The sequence below is a fragment of the Glycine max genome, chromosome 9 (genome assembly GCF_000004515.6).
Source record: "Glycine max cultivar Williams 82 chromosome 9, Glycine_max_v4.0, whole genome shotgun sequence".
In the NCBI taxonomy this organism is placed as follows: domain Eukaryota; kingdom Viridiplantae; phylum Streptophyta; class Magnoliopsida; order Fabales; family Fabaceae; genus Glycine; species Glycine max.
In genome coordinates, this window is record NC_038245.2 from 49,700,580 (window position 1) to 49,714,684 (window position 14,105).

General features: G+C 28.3%; 2 protein-coding genes across 2 annotated transcripts; both read right to left on the minus strand.

Moving 5' to 3' along the window:
* Positions 1–1,279: 1,279 nt before the first annotated feature.
* On the minus strand, positions 1,280–3,865 carry LOC100815671 (peroxidase). Its single transcript, NM_001255160.3, has 4 exons — positions 3,593–3,865; positions 2,942–3,133; positions 2,650–2,815; positions 1,280–1,947 (listed from the first exon to the last, which is right to left on the minus strand). The coding sequence occupies exons 1-4, from the start codon at positions 3,818–3,820 to the stop codon at positions 1,565–1,567; spliced, it is 969 nt and encodes a 322-aa protein (NP_001242089.2). The 5' UTR covers positions 3,821–3,865; the 3' UTR covers positions 1,280–1,564.
* Positions 3,866–9,434: 5,569 nt separating this feature from the next.
* On the minus strand, positions 9,435–12,537 carry LOC100815142 (cationic peroxidase 1). Its single transcript, XM_003534607.3, has 4 exons — positions 12,238–12,537; positions 10,878–11,069; positions 10,528–10,693; positions 9,435–9,991 (listed from the first exon to the last, which is right to left on the minus strand). Exons 1-4 carry the CDS (start codon positions 12,520–12,522, stop codon positions 9,606–9,608), a joined length of 1,029 nt encoding a protein of 342 aa, XP_003534655.2. The 5' UTR covers positions 12,523–12,537; the 3' UTR covers positions 9,435–9,605.
* Between the last annotated feature and the right edge of the window lie 1,568 nt (positions 12,538–14,105).

Below are 14,105 nucleotides of genomic sequence, written 5' to 3' on the forward strand. Positions count from 1 at the left end.
AGTTTGAACTAAAATAATAAATATTATTCTTAAAAGAAGAGAGAGCATTTTAATCACTAAAAAAATAAATAATTATTTATTTATTCAACAATATAAATAATAGACATTTTAACTTTTTCTTCCTATTAATGGAATGATTAAACGGTCTCACATTTATTATTTTAAAGGATTGGTTTAACTTTTTTTTATAATTAAATTGGGTTAAACAGTTATTTTAAGGGACTGAATTAAATATTTTCTCTAATTTATTTTATGGTTAATGTTAAAATTAACCATTTGCATAGAAATTTAGTGATTAATATTTTATACTTTAGATAAGAGTGATTTTCCTTTGATCCAAATAAAAAAACTCCTGCAAAATGCAAATAGGTCGAACAGGTTGCATATTCAAAGTGGCATAACTAACAAATAATGACCAAAAACAATATTCTGACCTGCCGGATTCGAAGCTCCGACCTATTTGGTATGATACCAACTACAGTCCTCCGCTCTACCAACTGACCCAAGGTCGGAATTATATCCGTACAAAATATACGCTTTACATTACCACCAATGGATTACTTATAAATCTACGATGTTTTTTTTTACACCCTCTTGATCTATGTTGTTAAACTTTACCACAAGTTTCTAATACTCAACTATATATGTTTTTTTATTATAATTTTACACCTTAAATAAAAGTAAATATTGAATAATCTATTATGTTTTCATAAACCAAAAAGAAACAATTATTTATTTATTTCGAATGTTATAAGCTTATTTAGGAACAAGTACAACATAATTATCAATCTAATAAACAATTCCTTTTCCATATTGCACCAAAAGTTATAAAAAATGTACTGAGAAAAATATTGACAATAACAAGGCACAACCTTCATTTGCTCTAAAGAATAAAGATGTCCCTAACCAACTCTAAGCTCCAAATATCAAATGATGTAAGTTGTATAAATTCTATATGAAAATTAATTAACTAACATTGAATGAGGAGAAGCCTAAATAATTGAAAATTAATTGCATTTGTTTACTCTTTATTTTTTAAAATGTATTATATCGTATTTTGATTTATTATTTTATATTTTTCCTGATTTATATGAGCCACTATTTCACCGATCTAACCAAGCCAAAATCAAACAAATCCAAACATTTTTGCTCCATATTATAAAAATTCATATTACAAGTTTACAACTGAGGAAACATTAATTGGTTTGTGTTAGGCCGCCTCCATGCTTGAGCTACTGCTAAATGTATGGTAAAAGAAAAGGGTAAGTAAATACTAAAATTAATTAATACTCGCGAGATTTTTCATTGATTGCTTGATCTTTTAAATACAAATACACTTAAAATCAATGGATAATAGTTATCCATCGGTCAACTTCTCATTCATTTAAGAGAAATAAAACAAAAACTATAATTTATAATATAAAAATCTAATCCCATTCAATATAGTCTTTTAACCGCTTTAGTTTAAAGACATGTTTAGATCTACTTGGGCCATCCTAAAAGTAACAGTTTGTCCCTTAACTGCTATTGTACTATAGTACTTAGTACGAAAAGGACCAAGATCTTAATTGGTCTTCCAACAATTGGTCCTGATTTCGCCACTAGAGCCAGTAAGTGGGCTAATGTTTCCCATTTTAACCATTGCATTGGCAAAGTCAGTGTTGAAGCTTGAAGGGTCGCTGGCATAACCATTTACTTGAGAGTCTGTGGATCCTCCATTGAAAAGCACTTGATCTGTGTGCAAGAGACCCTTTTGGCTCTGCAAATCCTTGAAGTAAGCATTGTCAAAGGTGTTTTGGCTGCTGTCAAGAGGGGCCAAATTGCTGTCACCACCCACGCTTGGACAATTTGCCTGCAATGATGTTGCAAAAGAGGAATCTATGTTGGTCTCGTTGTAAATCCTTGTTCTGAAAGTTGAACATTTAGCTTGCCCAATTGTGTGCCCTCCTGAAATATATATTACAAATATTAGAAGAACATATAGTACATTGTAAAAGTAATTATAAATATACAATTTTTCATTTCATCATTTGGGTGACCTGGTCTAATGGCATCATATCTCTCCTATCTCCTCTTATTAATGGAAAAATCAATATCACCACGTGTTATTGTCTTAATCAATCTTCATATGATACATAATTAAATTTTTTAGTTTATAAAAAAGAGTTAATAAGACTTGATTGTGTTACATAGATAAATATTAGGGTGAGAAAAATAAATTTGAATCACACAGATATTGATTAGGACCACCATGGTCTAAGACAATCACACACACAAACTTACCAGTTGATTCATGCATTAGGTAGTTAATCGAATTAACATGAAATAAATGTTATGTTTTAAGTAACTTATCCATGGATTAATAAAGTTGGTTAATTTTATTTAATTCTTTTAATGATTTAAAAAAATTATTTTCTAAAGTGTCATTTATTAGAACTTGATATTAAGAATAAAAAGGAGTAATTGAAATTATAATCACAATGGAAGGATATTCTTGCAATGATATTATTACATGGGGTTAAAATAGTTAAAATTTTCTTATATTTGAGTTTAAAAAATATATTCAGTTGTTGTTTATATTTAGGTCCAGAGGGTAGTAAATCCTTAATAATTCAACATGCATTTAGCGGGTAGTCAATTATTAATTACCTGAGAGAGCAACCATTTCTGCGGTGGTGAGACCTTTGTTTTGGAAATTATCGCTGAGTTGTTGCAGACTTAAATCAAAACGGGGCAAGTCTGAGTTTGCAGAACTTAAACTTGCAGTGGTTGAGTCTCTTCTGCCCAATTGCACTGTCCAACTAGGTCCACCAAGCTAAGAGATAGATCATATTTCAATAAATTATTAGTACCTAGCTAGGAGTAACTCATTATATATGGGTTTTATGTTAATTATTGTGTAGCGTTTTGATATATATATATATATATATATAATACTTACAGCAACAACAGAGTCCCTTGCAGCTACAGTGAGAATATCAGCACAAGAAACAACACCAGGACATAAGCTCTCAACTTGAGACTTGATGTTGTCTATTACACCAAAACCCCTTATGGAATTAACGTTGCCAGCTGCCGTCTGTTCACCTGTGAAACTTGATGTATCATTCAATAGCACTGATGCATCACATCCCTGAAATTAAATTAAACACGTACAAATTATTTGGTGATTAATAGAATGAGTCGTTTAACTAGCCTCATTTAACATTAGTTAGTTATTAGCAACACACGTGAATATGATTGTCAATGTCAAGTTTTCTTTTTCTGAATAATGATTTAAAAAAGGATATTGACTTGGTCTCTTTTGCTGGCCACTAGGGAATTAAACAAATGCTAACGGAAAATTAGATGTTCATATTGTCACTAAAAAATGTCATGTATTAACAGTTAGGAATTGAGTTTAATTTGTTTGAATTGATATAGTATTTGTCAAATAAAAAAGTAAACTATATAGCACTGCCACGTAATTGAAGAAAATTTTCTTGTGTATTATTCGTGATAAACATGTATGCATGTGTGTGTGCAGATGCACGATGAACATGAAATTTGAAGTAATGAAAGAAGATTGATGAAGCTGGGTAAGTTGACTTGCTTGAACAAAACAATCATGGAAATGAAGACGTAGGAGGGAAGCCCCCATGCGAGCCTCATTGCTCACAGCAGAATCCACTGCACTCTTAATGGTTGAAAGCGCATTAGGACAAGTTGTGGAGTAAAAGTCAGAGGACAATTGAGATGAACTTATCCCAATAAAGCATAAGAATAAGAAGAAGCGAATTTTGAAGATTGGTGTTGTCATGGAGAAACAACTACTAGCCATATATGATGGTATAGATGGAGAGGCTTATGATTAGTGCTTGTGGTTATATCTTTACATGCCTCACTTATATATATATAGGAGGTCTAATTTGAACTTTTCTTTATTAGTCAATTATATAACATTATATAGGGGTCTACTTTGTACTTTTCTCTATTAGTCAATATATGCATGCGCATGCAGCCAATCAGAAATAGGTTATCTATTAAAATTTAAACATATTAAAGATTTTTCTCTATTTTTGTAATAATTTTATTTATATTCAATAAAAACTAAATATTTATAATTTATTAAAAATGTAAAAAGAACATTTAATATTATCTACGATTAGAAGTCTAGAGAGTCGTTAAAAGGATTGGTTATGAAGATTTAGAACTATCTACCTCTTGTATAGTAAAGTAAAAAGCATTCTCTAAAAGTCATTTAGTTTTAATACACTCATTTTTAAATTGAGATATATATGATTTTCAATTTTTTTTAATTTTAAATGATTAATTATATATTTTCTTCATAGTCTTAAATATAATATTTAAATGTATGCCATTTCAAATTTTATTTGAGTTAATTAATCATGCATATTCTTTCATTTTTTGAACAGTTTTTGAATAATTTTCTCTTCAATTTTTAAATTATATATTCTTAAATTTAAAAGTATATACAAATAGAAGGAAGCTGTTAAAAAAAAAGAAAGAAATATAAATAGACGGAACCTTCCTAAGTAGGATATGACGAAGCAAATCAATTGAACCGATCGCAGATACATATAATGAATCTATCAATCATTAAATTTTCTTGTGTGTTAGTGTTAGAGTGGAAGGAAGTGGTCTTTTTCCAAATAAAGTACGTGGACTTCTCAAATCCTTCCATTTTTCGCTACTACTATTCTAAGCAGTAGTTTTGCTACCAATTCTTCGACTAATTTTCCAAAATCGAGCAATTTGAGCGAAATATTTGAAAACTTTTCTTTATTTTGTTTCTCTGAAACTTTTGAAACCATATGAAGAGAGTAACTATATTTCGTTATCATTTTAAAGGTTACATAACATGATTTAATAAAAAAATATAATTTTATATGCATAACATATATAATAAATTCAATATATAACTATTTTTATTATAAAAAAATACATAATTATATGGAGTAAAAAAATAACACATGAGAAAGAAATATATTACATGAATAAAGTAATTTTATTTTAAATTTTAGGAGGCAACAACAAAGTTTTATATAACTATTCAAATACTTTTTTTTTAAAAAAAAAAAAGAGAGTGACCATGGCGCCGGCCACTAGGTCACCCTTCCCTCCTCCCCTGATTGTGTTCAAGCAATATCTAAATCAACTTACCGACATATTATTAATTTTTTTTATCATATTAGGGGTGAGAACTGAGGATTATTTATCGATTCAATGACACAACTGTTTATTTTTAATAGAGTTTTTCATTTCAATCATACTTTTCTCATTATTAAAGACTTGGATGTGATACTTTTTTTTAATAGAATTTGAGCTTGATTTCATCAAACCAATGTAACGAGTGAGAATTTTTTTATCAATTAATATTTTGGCTTAAATAACTTCTAAATGTACACAATATATACTTTTTCAATTATAGTTCGTAGAAAAAAAAATCTTATCACTTTTAATTCATGAAAAATAAGATCTCCCCCCTATTTTTTATCCTTATCATTTATCTTTAAGGTGGTTAAATTTTTTTTTTTTACCTTGGTTAAACATGTTTTTTTTCCGTTTTATTAATTCCTGTGTTATGACATCTTCTAAATAATTAAACTTTTGTTAGATTATTGATATGATAGAAGAGTTACTTACAAGTTATTATAATTTAAATTCAGTTTTATATATATATATATGAAAAATTTAGACTTTCTCACTTTATGAAGTTAAGATAAACACTTAGTAATTAAAGACCGTAATGAGAACACACGATTATAATTCTCCAATATAAAAATTCTTCTACTATACAAATGAATAGTAGGTTTATAATGATGTGTTTATAAAATTGACTCACTCTACGATGACTATCTCAAAGAGACTCTTTAACTTTTTAGCTTTGTCACTCTAAGAAGTGGATTCACTCTTGTCTTGGATGGTTATGAATGAAAACTCCTACCCTTATTTATACTACTTCATATTCACAATGAATGGTGGAGATTACTTGTATCCTACGGTGGAGATTAATTCCCTAGAATGCTCCACACATTCTAGGAGTCTCTACACTTTTCTACTCCCTTCCAAACATCTTCAAAATATTCCAGAGATTTTCACATTCTTTTACAAGCTTCTAGAGAATTTTGTACTACTTTAGAATTTTCCAGGACATTCTAAAAAATTCTACACTTTTCTAGAAAGTTCTAGAATTTTTTAGAACCTCTCCAATTAAGGAAGGATCTCAACAATATATATATATATATATATATATATATATATATATATATATATATATATATAATTTAAGTTATAAATAATTTAATAGATAATTTAAAGTTTGTTATTTGTTTATATTTTATATATCTCTTGTATACTTACAATTAAATTTGAATTAAAATCCTATTTTTTCATCTTTCTATAAATTAATAATCTATATCCAGTCAAAAATATAAATAATGGTCTATATGTATTTCTCTCATCTAAAAGAATCCTACTTGCTCATTATAAATGTTATTTTTTTCATCAATAAATATTAATTTTTTAGATTTTATTAGTCAGAAATCACTCTACAATATACATGCTGCTGTCACTCTCTCTAATACAGTGATTAAAACAACCTTAGTTTCTTTTCTTAATGTGAGATCTGTACATAGCAAGAGAGTCAAAGATGCCGAGGTGCTTTTTGGGCATTTCTGCCTTAATCAAACATGCATGTTCGTTCCATGTCTTCAGTTTAACAAAAAAACGCGTCGATGCCGTAAATCATGCAGTTCATGATGAGTATCGTACCATGCATGATGAATGGCGCAGTTTATCGTTTATTTGGAGGCAAAGTCAATCGCAGCCAACTAATAAGTGCTAAATTTTCTATGTAGCTTGTAGCCCACGATACATATATCCATCGTTTTCCTCATCTTTGTTTTCTATATATGTTACATCTAAACTATTTTCAGCCTCCAAATTGACTTGTCAATACTCTTGTACTTTGAAAAGTGCGTCTTCAGTGGTAAAAGGTTAATTTGTTAGAGCAAGCACTACTACTGAGGTCCTTGTTAATTGTGATTTTTGAAGTTCCGTATAGAAGAAGTGCATATGTTATGAATGATTGGCAAAAAGACAATATATGTAATTAAGACTTTTTGGCATAAGAAATTGACGTGTAATTATGAGTTCACAAATATTTATGTTATTAGATTAATTCCTGTCAATTTTATAATTACATAATATTTCACTGGATTAACTTAAAAAATATTATATTAAATTGGTGTAGTTTTTAAGTTCTTTATACGTGCTTTTTCTTTTTCTTTTCATTATCTAATTAGATTGATTGAGAATTGTAAACAAAATTTCAACAAAAGAAAGGCGAGAATGAAACATTACATACAATATTAAAAGCTAAGTAGCAAGCACTCTCAATATTATTCTGTATGAATGCAGGGATAATTGAATATATGTAAAATTAGCAAGTTGTTCCTGCATTGCATGAATATTTTAAAGAAATTTCTTTATTATTAATAATGAATATTTTTTTTTCCATTAGTAACAAATAAATTATAAAATATGTATATGTAGAAATATATATATATATATATATATATATATATATATATATATATATATATATATATATATATATATATATATATATATATATATATATATATATATATATATATATATATATATATATATATATATATATATATATATATATATATATATATATATTATAATAAAAACGCCTTATTTTATATCTATTAATTTGATATGATGTGTCAAAATTTTAAAAATGAATTTAAATTGAAATTTACATAAATTGAAAAATTCAATTTTAACTTAATAAAAGAGAGACGGCTAGTAGGATTATTGTGTGAAAAAAATGTTAATGGAATCGAAGTATTTATAAACATTAATAAAATAGTTGTGGAAGAATTAAATTTTAGCCATTAGAATTATCAATTTATCATCATTCTATAGTCTTTAAAATGCAAGCAAGTATTTATTTAGCATACGGAGGGAAAGTTTTGCTTGTCTTACCTGGTTCGAGTATAAGATTACTTTCAATAGAATATATATATATATATATATATGATCGACTTAAGGGAATTTTCAATAAATTACTTTACTTGAGTGGCTATATTATATATTTTATAATATTTCATATTTTTATCATTTTTTACTTTAATAAATTTAATTAATTTTTTTAATAGACTCTACAACAGATCTCATTTTTTATATTTAATTATTCAGCTTAATTTTAATTTAATACATTTATATGCTAATTTTTAAATAAAATAAATATATGTTAATTTTTAGTTTCATTGAATATTTATTAATCTACGTGCAATAATTTTAAACATAAAAAATATAGGAAGTAGGTAGTATTATGTTTTAATTAAATAAAATTTGGCTATCAAATTTAAAATACATGAAAAATAATGCAAAAATGCATAAAATTTTTGCTTTATTGGAAATGGCAACTCATGATTAAACGAGAGAGATGGAAACGTACATTTGACAACATGGTATTGCGGTGTACGTGGAAAAAGCAACGGGAATATAGAAAGGTCAATTAAAAGTAGCATTATATTGAGTATTATTGAACTGATAAAAAAATATTGAGTATTTTTAAATAAAAGATGACTAGCGTCACATATTTTTGGATGAGAACCCGTTGCTTCACATAACAATAACAATCTAATAAATAATGTAATAAAAATAGCAATATAATATATAAGAGGATCTTACATAGTTGTTATCTCGTGTCAAAATGAGTGGGGTTGTAAATTATTTTATAAAAACTAATCTTGGTATTATTATAAAATCAAAATAATATTTATTAAGGTTATTAATAAAAATAAGAAATTAATATTACATCAAAAAATAAAATAAAATATTTATTTTGAGTTTTTTTTTGTAAAAAATATGATACTTGTTTTAGAATAAAAAGAGTATGTTATATAAAATACATTTGATATCATTATTTCCAATAGTACCGTGTGCGAGGGGAAAGCAACGGTCATATAGAAAGGTCAATTAAAAGTAGCATTGTTATATTGAGTATTATTGAATAAAAGATGCCTAGCTCCACATACTTTTTGGCGAGAACCTGTTCATTCAGATAACAATCTAATAAAGAAGTGGGTCTTACATGTTCTTTCATCATATAATTTTTTTTATTTGAATTGCTATCTGTTGTTGAAATTAGGAGAGAAACTCCCATTGAAGTTATCCTAATAAAAATATTGTCCTAATAAAATAGAGAAAATTTTCTAAAACTTTTATTTAAGACTTAAGAGTGAGGATTGAGATATATTATTTAAGAGTGAATATAGAAAATATAGTTCATGAAGAGGTAGGATAGCAGGGTTCGGACCATTCTCTTTCTTAATAACATCAATAGTCAAATGAATTCAATCGGAAATTTAGCAACTCTTGCCGGTCCAGAATTAACCAAAGTCCAAACATTTTGACATTGATATTCTTATATTATATTATTACTACAATTAAGGAAGCATTTACTTTGCTCCTAATTAACTGCGACTGATACAACATTGAGTATCTAAAATATCCCATAACCTTGATTTTGTTTCATACTTAGTACAAGAAGGCCAAAAATCTTAGTTGGTCTTCCTACAATTGGTCCTAATCTGGCCACTAGACCCAGTGAGAGGACTAAGGTTCCCCATTTTAATCATTGCATTGGCAAAGTCAGTTTGGAAACTTGCAGGATTACTGCTGTAGGAATTTACTTGAGAGTCCGTGGATCCTCCATTGAAGAGCTCTTGATCTGAGTGCAAGAGACCCTTTTTGCTCTGCAAGTTCTTGAAGTAAGCATTGTCAAAGGTGTTTGGGCTTGTGGTGTCAAGAGGGGCCAAATTGCTGTCCCCACCTGTGCTAGGGCAATTTCCTTGCAATGATTTTGCAAAAGAGGAATCTATGTTGGTGTCGTTGTAAATCCTTGTTCTGAAAGATGAACATTGAGCTTGTCCAATTGTGTGCGATCCTGAAGGAAATAGGTTTTAGAAAAAAGTTCAAAGTACATGGTAAAGCTAAATATAACATTTGATCAGAGACATGTATGTGATCGTATATTTATATTGACCATCCTTATTTAAAAGGAGAAGTAAGAAATGTTACCAACACACAAATTCTTTGGAACACATTTTCTTACTGTGTGAATTTCACACGAGTCTTACTAATACATGAGATTTATTCCTCGTTTGAATGATTTCATATAATATGACTCTCATACATGAATTTTAACTAATAAAAAAATTATATTGAAAGAAAATATTAGTATTTGATTAGCTAGTATATATTCTTCAAAGAAAATATACAATGTTCGAAAGAAAAAATAATATTTGCCAGCTAGCTATAAACTTGTTTCAAGATATTTTTTTATTGTTAATGATGTAAAACTCATAGGGGCAAGTTCCATTCTTAATTTAATAGGTCTTGCATAAATTTCAAGTAATAAAAAAAATGTTTTAAAATAGCATTCCTAACTATGCTGCAGTTATGCATATCTAGCTAGCTTACCTGAAAGAGCAACCAGTTCCTTAGATGAAAAACCTTTGTTGGAGAAAGAACTGATAAGGGCACTTAAACTTGAAGTGGGACCAGGCAAGTCTGAGTTAGCAGAACTTAAACTTGCAGTGGTTGAGTCTCTTCTACCCAATTGTACAGTCCAAGTAGTTCCACCAAGCTGAAAATTCAGACAGACACTATTTAACATAATTATATATTTATGACTTAAACGCATGCATGATTATTAGATTAAGCTGAAATAATTTTACCTTAATTGATTCACATATTTGGTGGTATATATATATATGTTTTATATTGCTCTATTAATAATATATTTGGCTTGAAATAATACATATACTTACAGCAACGACCGAGTCTCTTGCTGCTACAGCAAGGATATCAGCACAAGAAACAACACCAGGGCATAAGCTTTCCACTTTAGATTTTATGGTGTCTATTACATCAAAGCCTCTAATCGAACCAGCGTTGGGACCTGCCGTCTTCTCACCTGTGAAACTCGATGTATCATCCAATAGTACTGATGCATCACAACCCTGGCATGGAAAATAAAAACAAAAGCATTAATTAGGTACGAACAAAATGAGAATTATTAATTTCGAATTCAATTTAATTAGTTGTCATTTTTATTTTGCCAAAAAATATTATGAATGAACTATATATTGTCAAGTTTTGTTTTTCTGTTGATGTGGACTTGGCCTAAACATCACTTTGTTGCATATGATAATTTGAAAACAAATGCTTGTTGCCAGAAAAGTCCACTTTTAGCCATTATTTTTAATTTGATGTGAAATTAAATTTGTATATTATTATGCAAGTGGATTTTCTTATTTTGAAAATCCAACCTTTTTATAATTTCACAAATTTCTTAATTCTTAATATAATATATCGATTGATTATTGAGATAAAATTAACGACTAGAAAATAAAAATTTCATTTTTTTTATTAAAAAAAACAAACTAATAATACTCGCTATATTATATCTAAGTTTTTGTTTCTGAAAAAAGAAAATTAAAATCTCATATCATTATTTTCCTTACGTTTCTAATTACTTTCCCCAATTCCCCCAGCTCGTGGGACTTCAAGAGTAGATTTCTTTAAGGCTCCTGCCCTATTCGAACGACTAAAGTCTCTTTTTAGTAAAACCGAATAGTATTTAGAATAATAAACATATTGACTCATATAACTAAATAATTATATATCTTACCATGCTAAAATCTAACATTAAAATTATACTTTATGAAACCAAATCCAAATCGTAATAATCAGTCAAATTTACCGTGATAATCAGTGATAAAGTGTTAGATTATTGACTTGCATAGACAAATAAATAGTTTATCGCACTAAAGCACAAATGAACTGAAGAAGGAACAAAATTCAAGAGATGGTCAATTAATCACATTATTATCTCTTAAGTTGTTAACATGTGTGATTTTTTTTCTTCTTCAATATATGCGAATTGAAGTCGTATCGTCGCTCTATGACGTTATATATAAGTAAAAAAAAATGACTTTAGTAATTACGATAAAATATATAATTTTTCCGTAACTAATGATTAATTTTGTGTGTGTGTGAACACGTGCATGCATAGTAAATGCAACCCATATACATATATATTAGGTTAAGCCTTCAAGCATAAACTTATGGTGCCGAAAGAGTAAATAAATAATAATAAAAAAAGGGGCATAGTGAAAGTTGACTTGCTTGAACAAAGCAATCATGGAAATGAAGACGGAGCAAGGAGGCTCCCATGCGACGCTCGTTGTTCACAGCAGACACTACTTCTGATTTAATGGTTGAAAGTGCATTAGGACACGTTTTGGCATAAAAGGTAGAGGATAACTGAGCTGACACTATCCCAATAAGGCAAAAGAGTAAGAAAAAACGAACTTTGATGTTTGGAAGGATCATTGTAATTGGAGTTTTAAAATTGAAATATGTAACTAAGAAGATAGGGTTAAGTGCGTGGCTTATGATTAGTGTTTGCATGTGGTGAATACCAAGGAATTGTCACGTATTTATATGAGATTTGTCCCAGTTTACTTTTTATTTTTCTCCTTTTCAATATATGCAGCTATGGTCATGGATTAATTACGAAATTAAATTTTAACTTGTTTATAGAAAGTGGAATGGTAGGTATTATCTGCGTTAATCGTTGATTTTCATTGTATATTAATTTTAGGCTGAAAAGCTAGCTGTATTTTCTAAAATATATTGACTTGTTAAAAGCCTTTGGCGACTGTTCTACTAAAATCTACAGTGAGTGTCCCTTTTGAGCGAAAAATTTGAAAAGTGTGTATTTTTTTTTTCTTTCTTGGCTTTTGAGACCGAGCCACTATACATGATTTTTTTTAAACAATTTTTAATTTATTAAGAAAAACATATGAGGAGCATGTTTTTTTCCGTGGCCAAGACATATTTTAGAAGTAATGCATCCTTATAATGAATTCGTTCTCTTTCGTTTCAATATCCAAATCGAGTTAATATTGTTATCAAAATTTACCAGTTTCATCATTGATAATGATCGAGTAACGAAATTCACTAGTTTATACAAAATTTCAATATAATATCTTAAGTGTTTCTTTATGTAAATATAACGAATCTTACTGGTTTAGAAATAAAGAAAAATAGAAAATTATAAATATACATTCACTTTCTTTTTCATCTTATTTCCACCGTATTTAATTTTTTCTTATCTTTTTTGTAAAACACAGACAAACACATCTATTTTAATGGGGATGGAGTTGTAGCGGGTCACTTGGATATTAATTTGGTGCAACCCGTAGTTTCTGCAATCTCCTGAGCTGTGGGTTCTTTCTGTTTTTACCTTGGCCAAGGGAGTTTAATAAAATATTTAATACAATTAATATAATTAAGCCTTATTCTTGCCAAATTCATTCTAATTTTCCTACAGTTATCTCCAGGAACTGAAGCTATGTTGCAAATATGTGACAGCGTGGGCAATAAGTATTAAGCTGGCTTTATTTCATGTTAAAATCACATCTGATTTGTTATTTAGAATTGAGGTTTACAATCATATATCATTGTGTTCAGAATTTTTCTTTTTTCTATCTGCTGAGCTATTACTAGTACTGATTTTACAGTATTGATTGGCTAGTGTATTTTATTTGACAACAAAGTAATGTATGGGGACACCCAAAATAAATAAATTGTAGGTATTACTTATAGAGACATACAAAAATATACAATTGTAGGTAAATGTATATTTGTAGGTAAAACTTATGCCAACAAACTAATAATTATCATTTCTTAAAATTGAGATACAAAGTGTGTAGGTCAATATTAACTATATTTTTATTTACGAATTATTGACTTTTAGTGATAAATTTTGTCAGTCGTTTTTCTTGTAGTAGTGTTTATAATCAACTTAATTACATATAGTATATTTTAGTGTGAAATGTTATAAAGTGGAACCTATAGTATTGACCCAAACTCATTTCGTCCCTCCTGCAGTCTCATGTATGTGGTGCCGGTTTTAATCTCGCAAGTAGGTTAAGTAGTCAAGTGGAGTCCACATTTAAGTGTTTCACTTATACACATTGATAAGCATT

What these genes read in the sequence shown, in the direction of transcription:
- LOC100815671 (NM_001255160.3), bottom strand. Translation starts at nt 3,820, where the DNA reads ATGGCTAGTAGTTGTTTCTCCATGACAACACCAATCTTCAAAATTCGC. An exon ending in TCCATGATTGTTTTGTTCAA is followed by an intron (nt 3,134 to 3,592) that starts GCAAGTCAACTT and finishes ATTTAATTTCAG; the next exon opens with GGATGTGATGCATCAGTGCT. An exon ending in AGAAATGGTTGCTCTCTCAG is followed by an intron (nt 1,948 to 2,649) that starts GTAATTAATAAT and finishes TATATATTTCAG; the next exon opens with GAGGGCACACAATTGGGCAA.
- LOC100815142 (XM_003534607.3), bottom strand. Translation starts at nt 12,522, where the DNA reads ATGCAAACACTAATCATAAGCCACGCACTTAACCCTATCTTCTTAGTT. An exon ending in TCCATGATTGCTTTGTTCAA is followed by an intron (nt 11,070 to 12,237) that starts GCAAGTCAACTT and finishes TTTCCATGCCAG; the next exon opens with GGTTGTGATGCATCAGTACT. An exon ending in CAAGAGACTCGGTCGTTGCT is followed by an intron (nt 10,694 to 10,877) that starts GTAAGTATATGT and finishes CTGAATTTTCAG; the next exon opens with CTTGGTGGAACTACTTGGAC.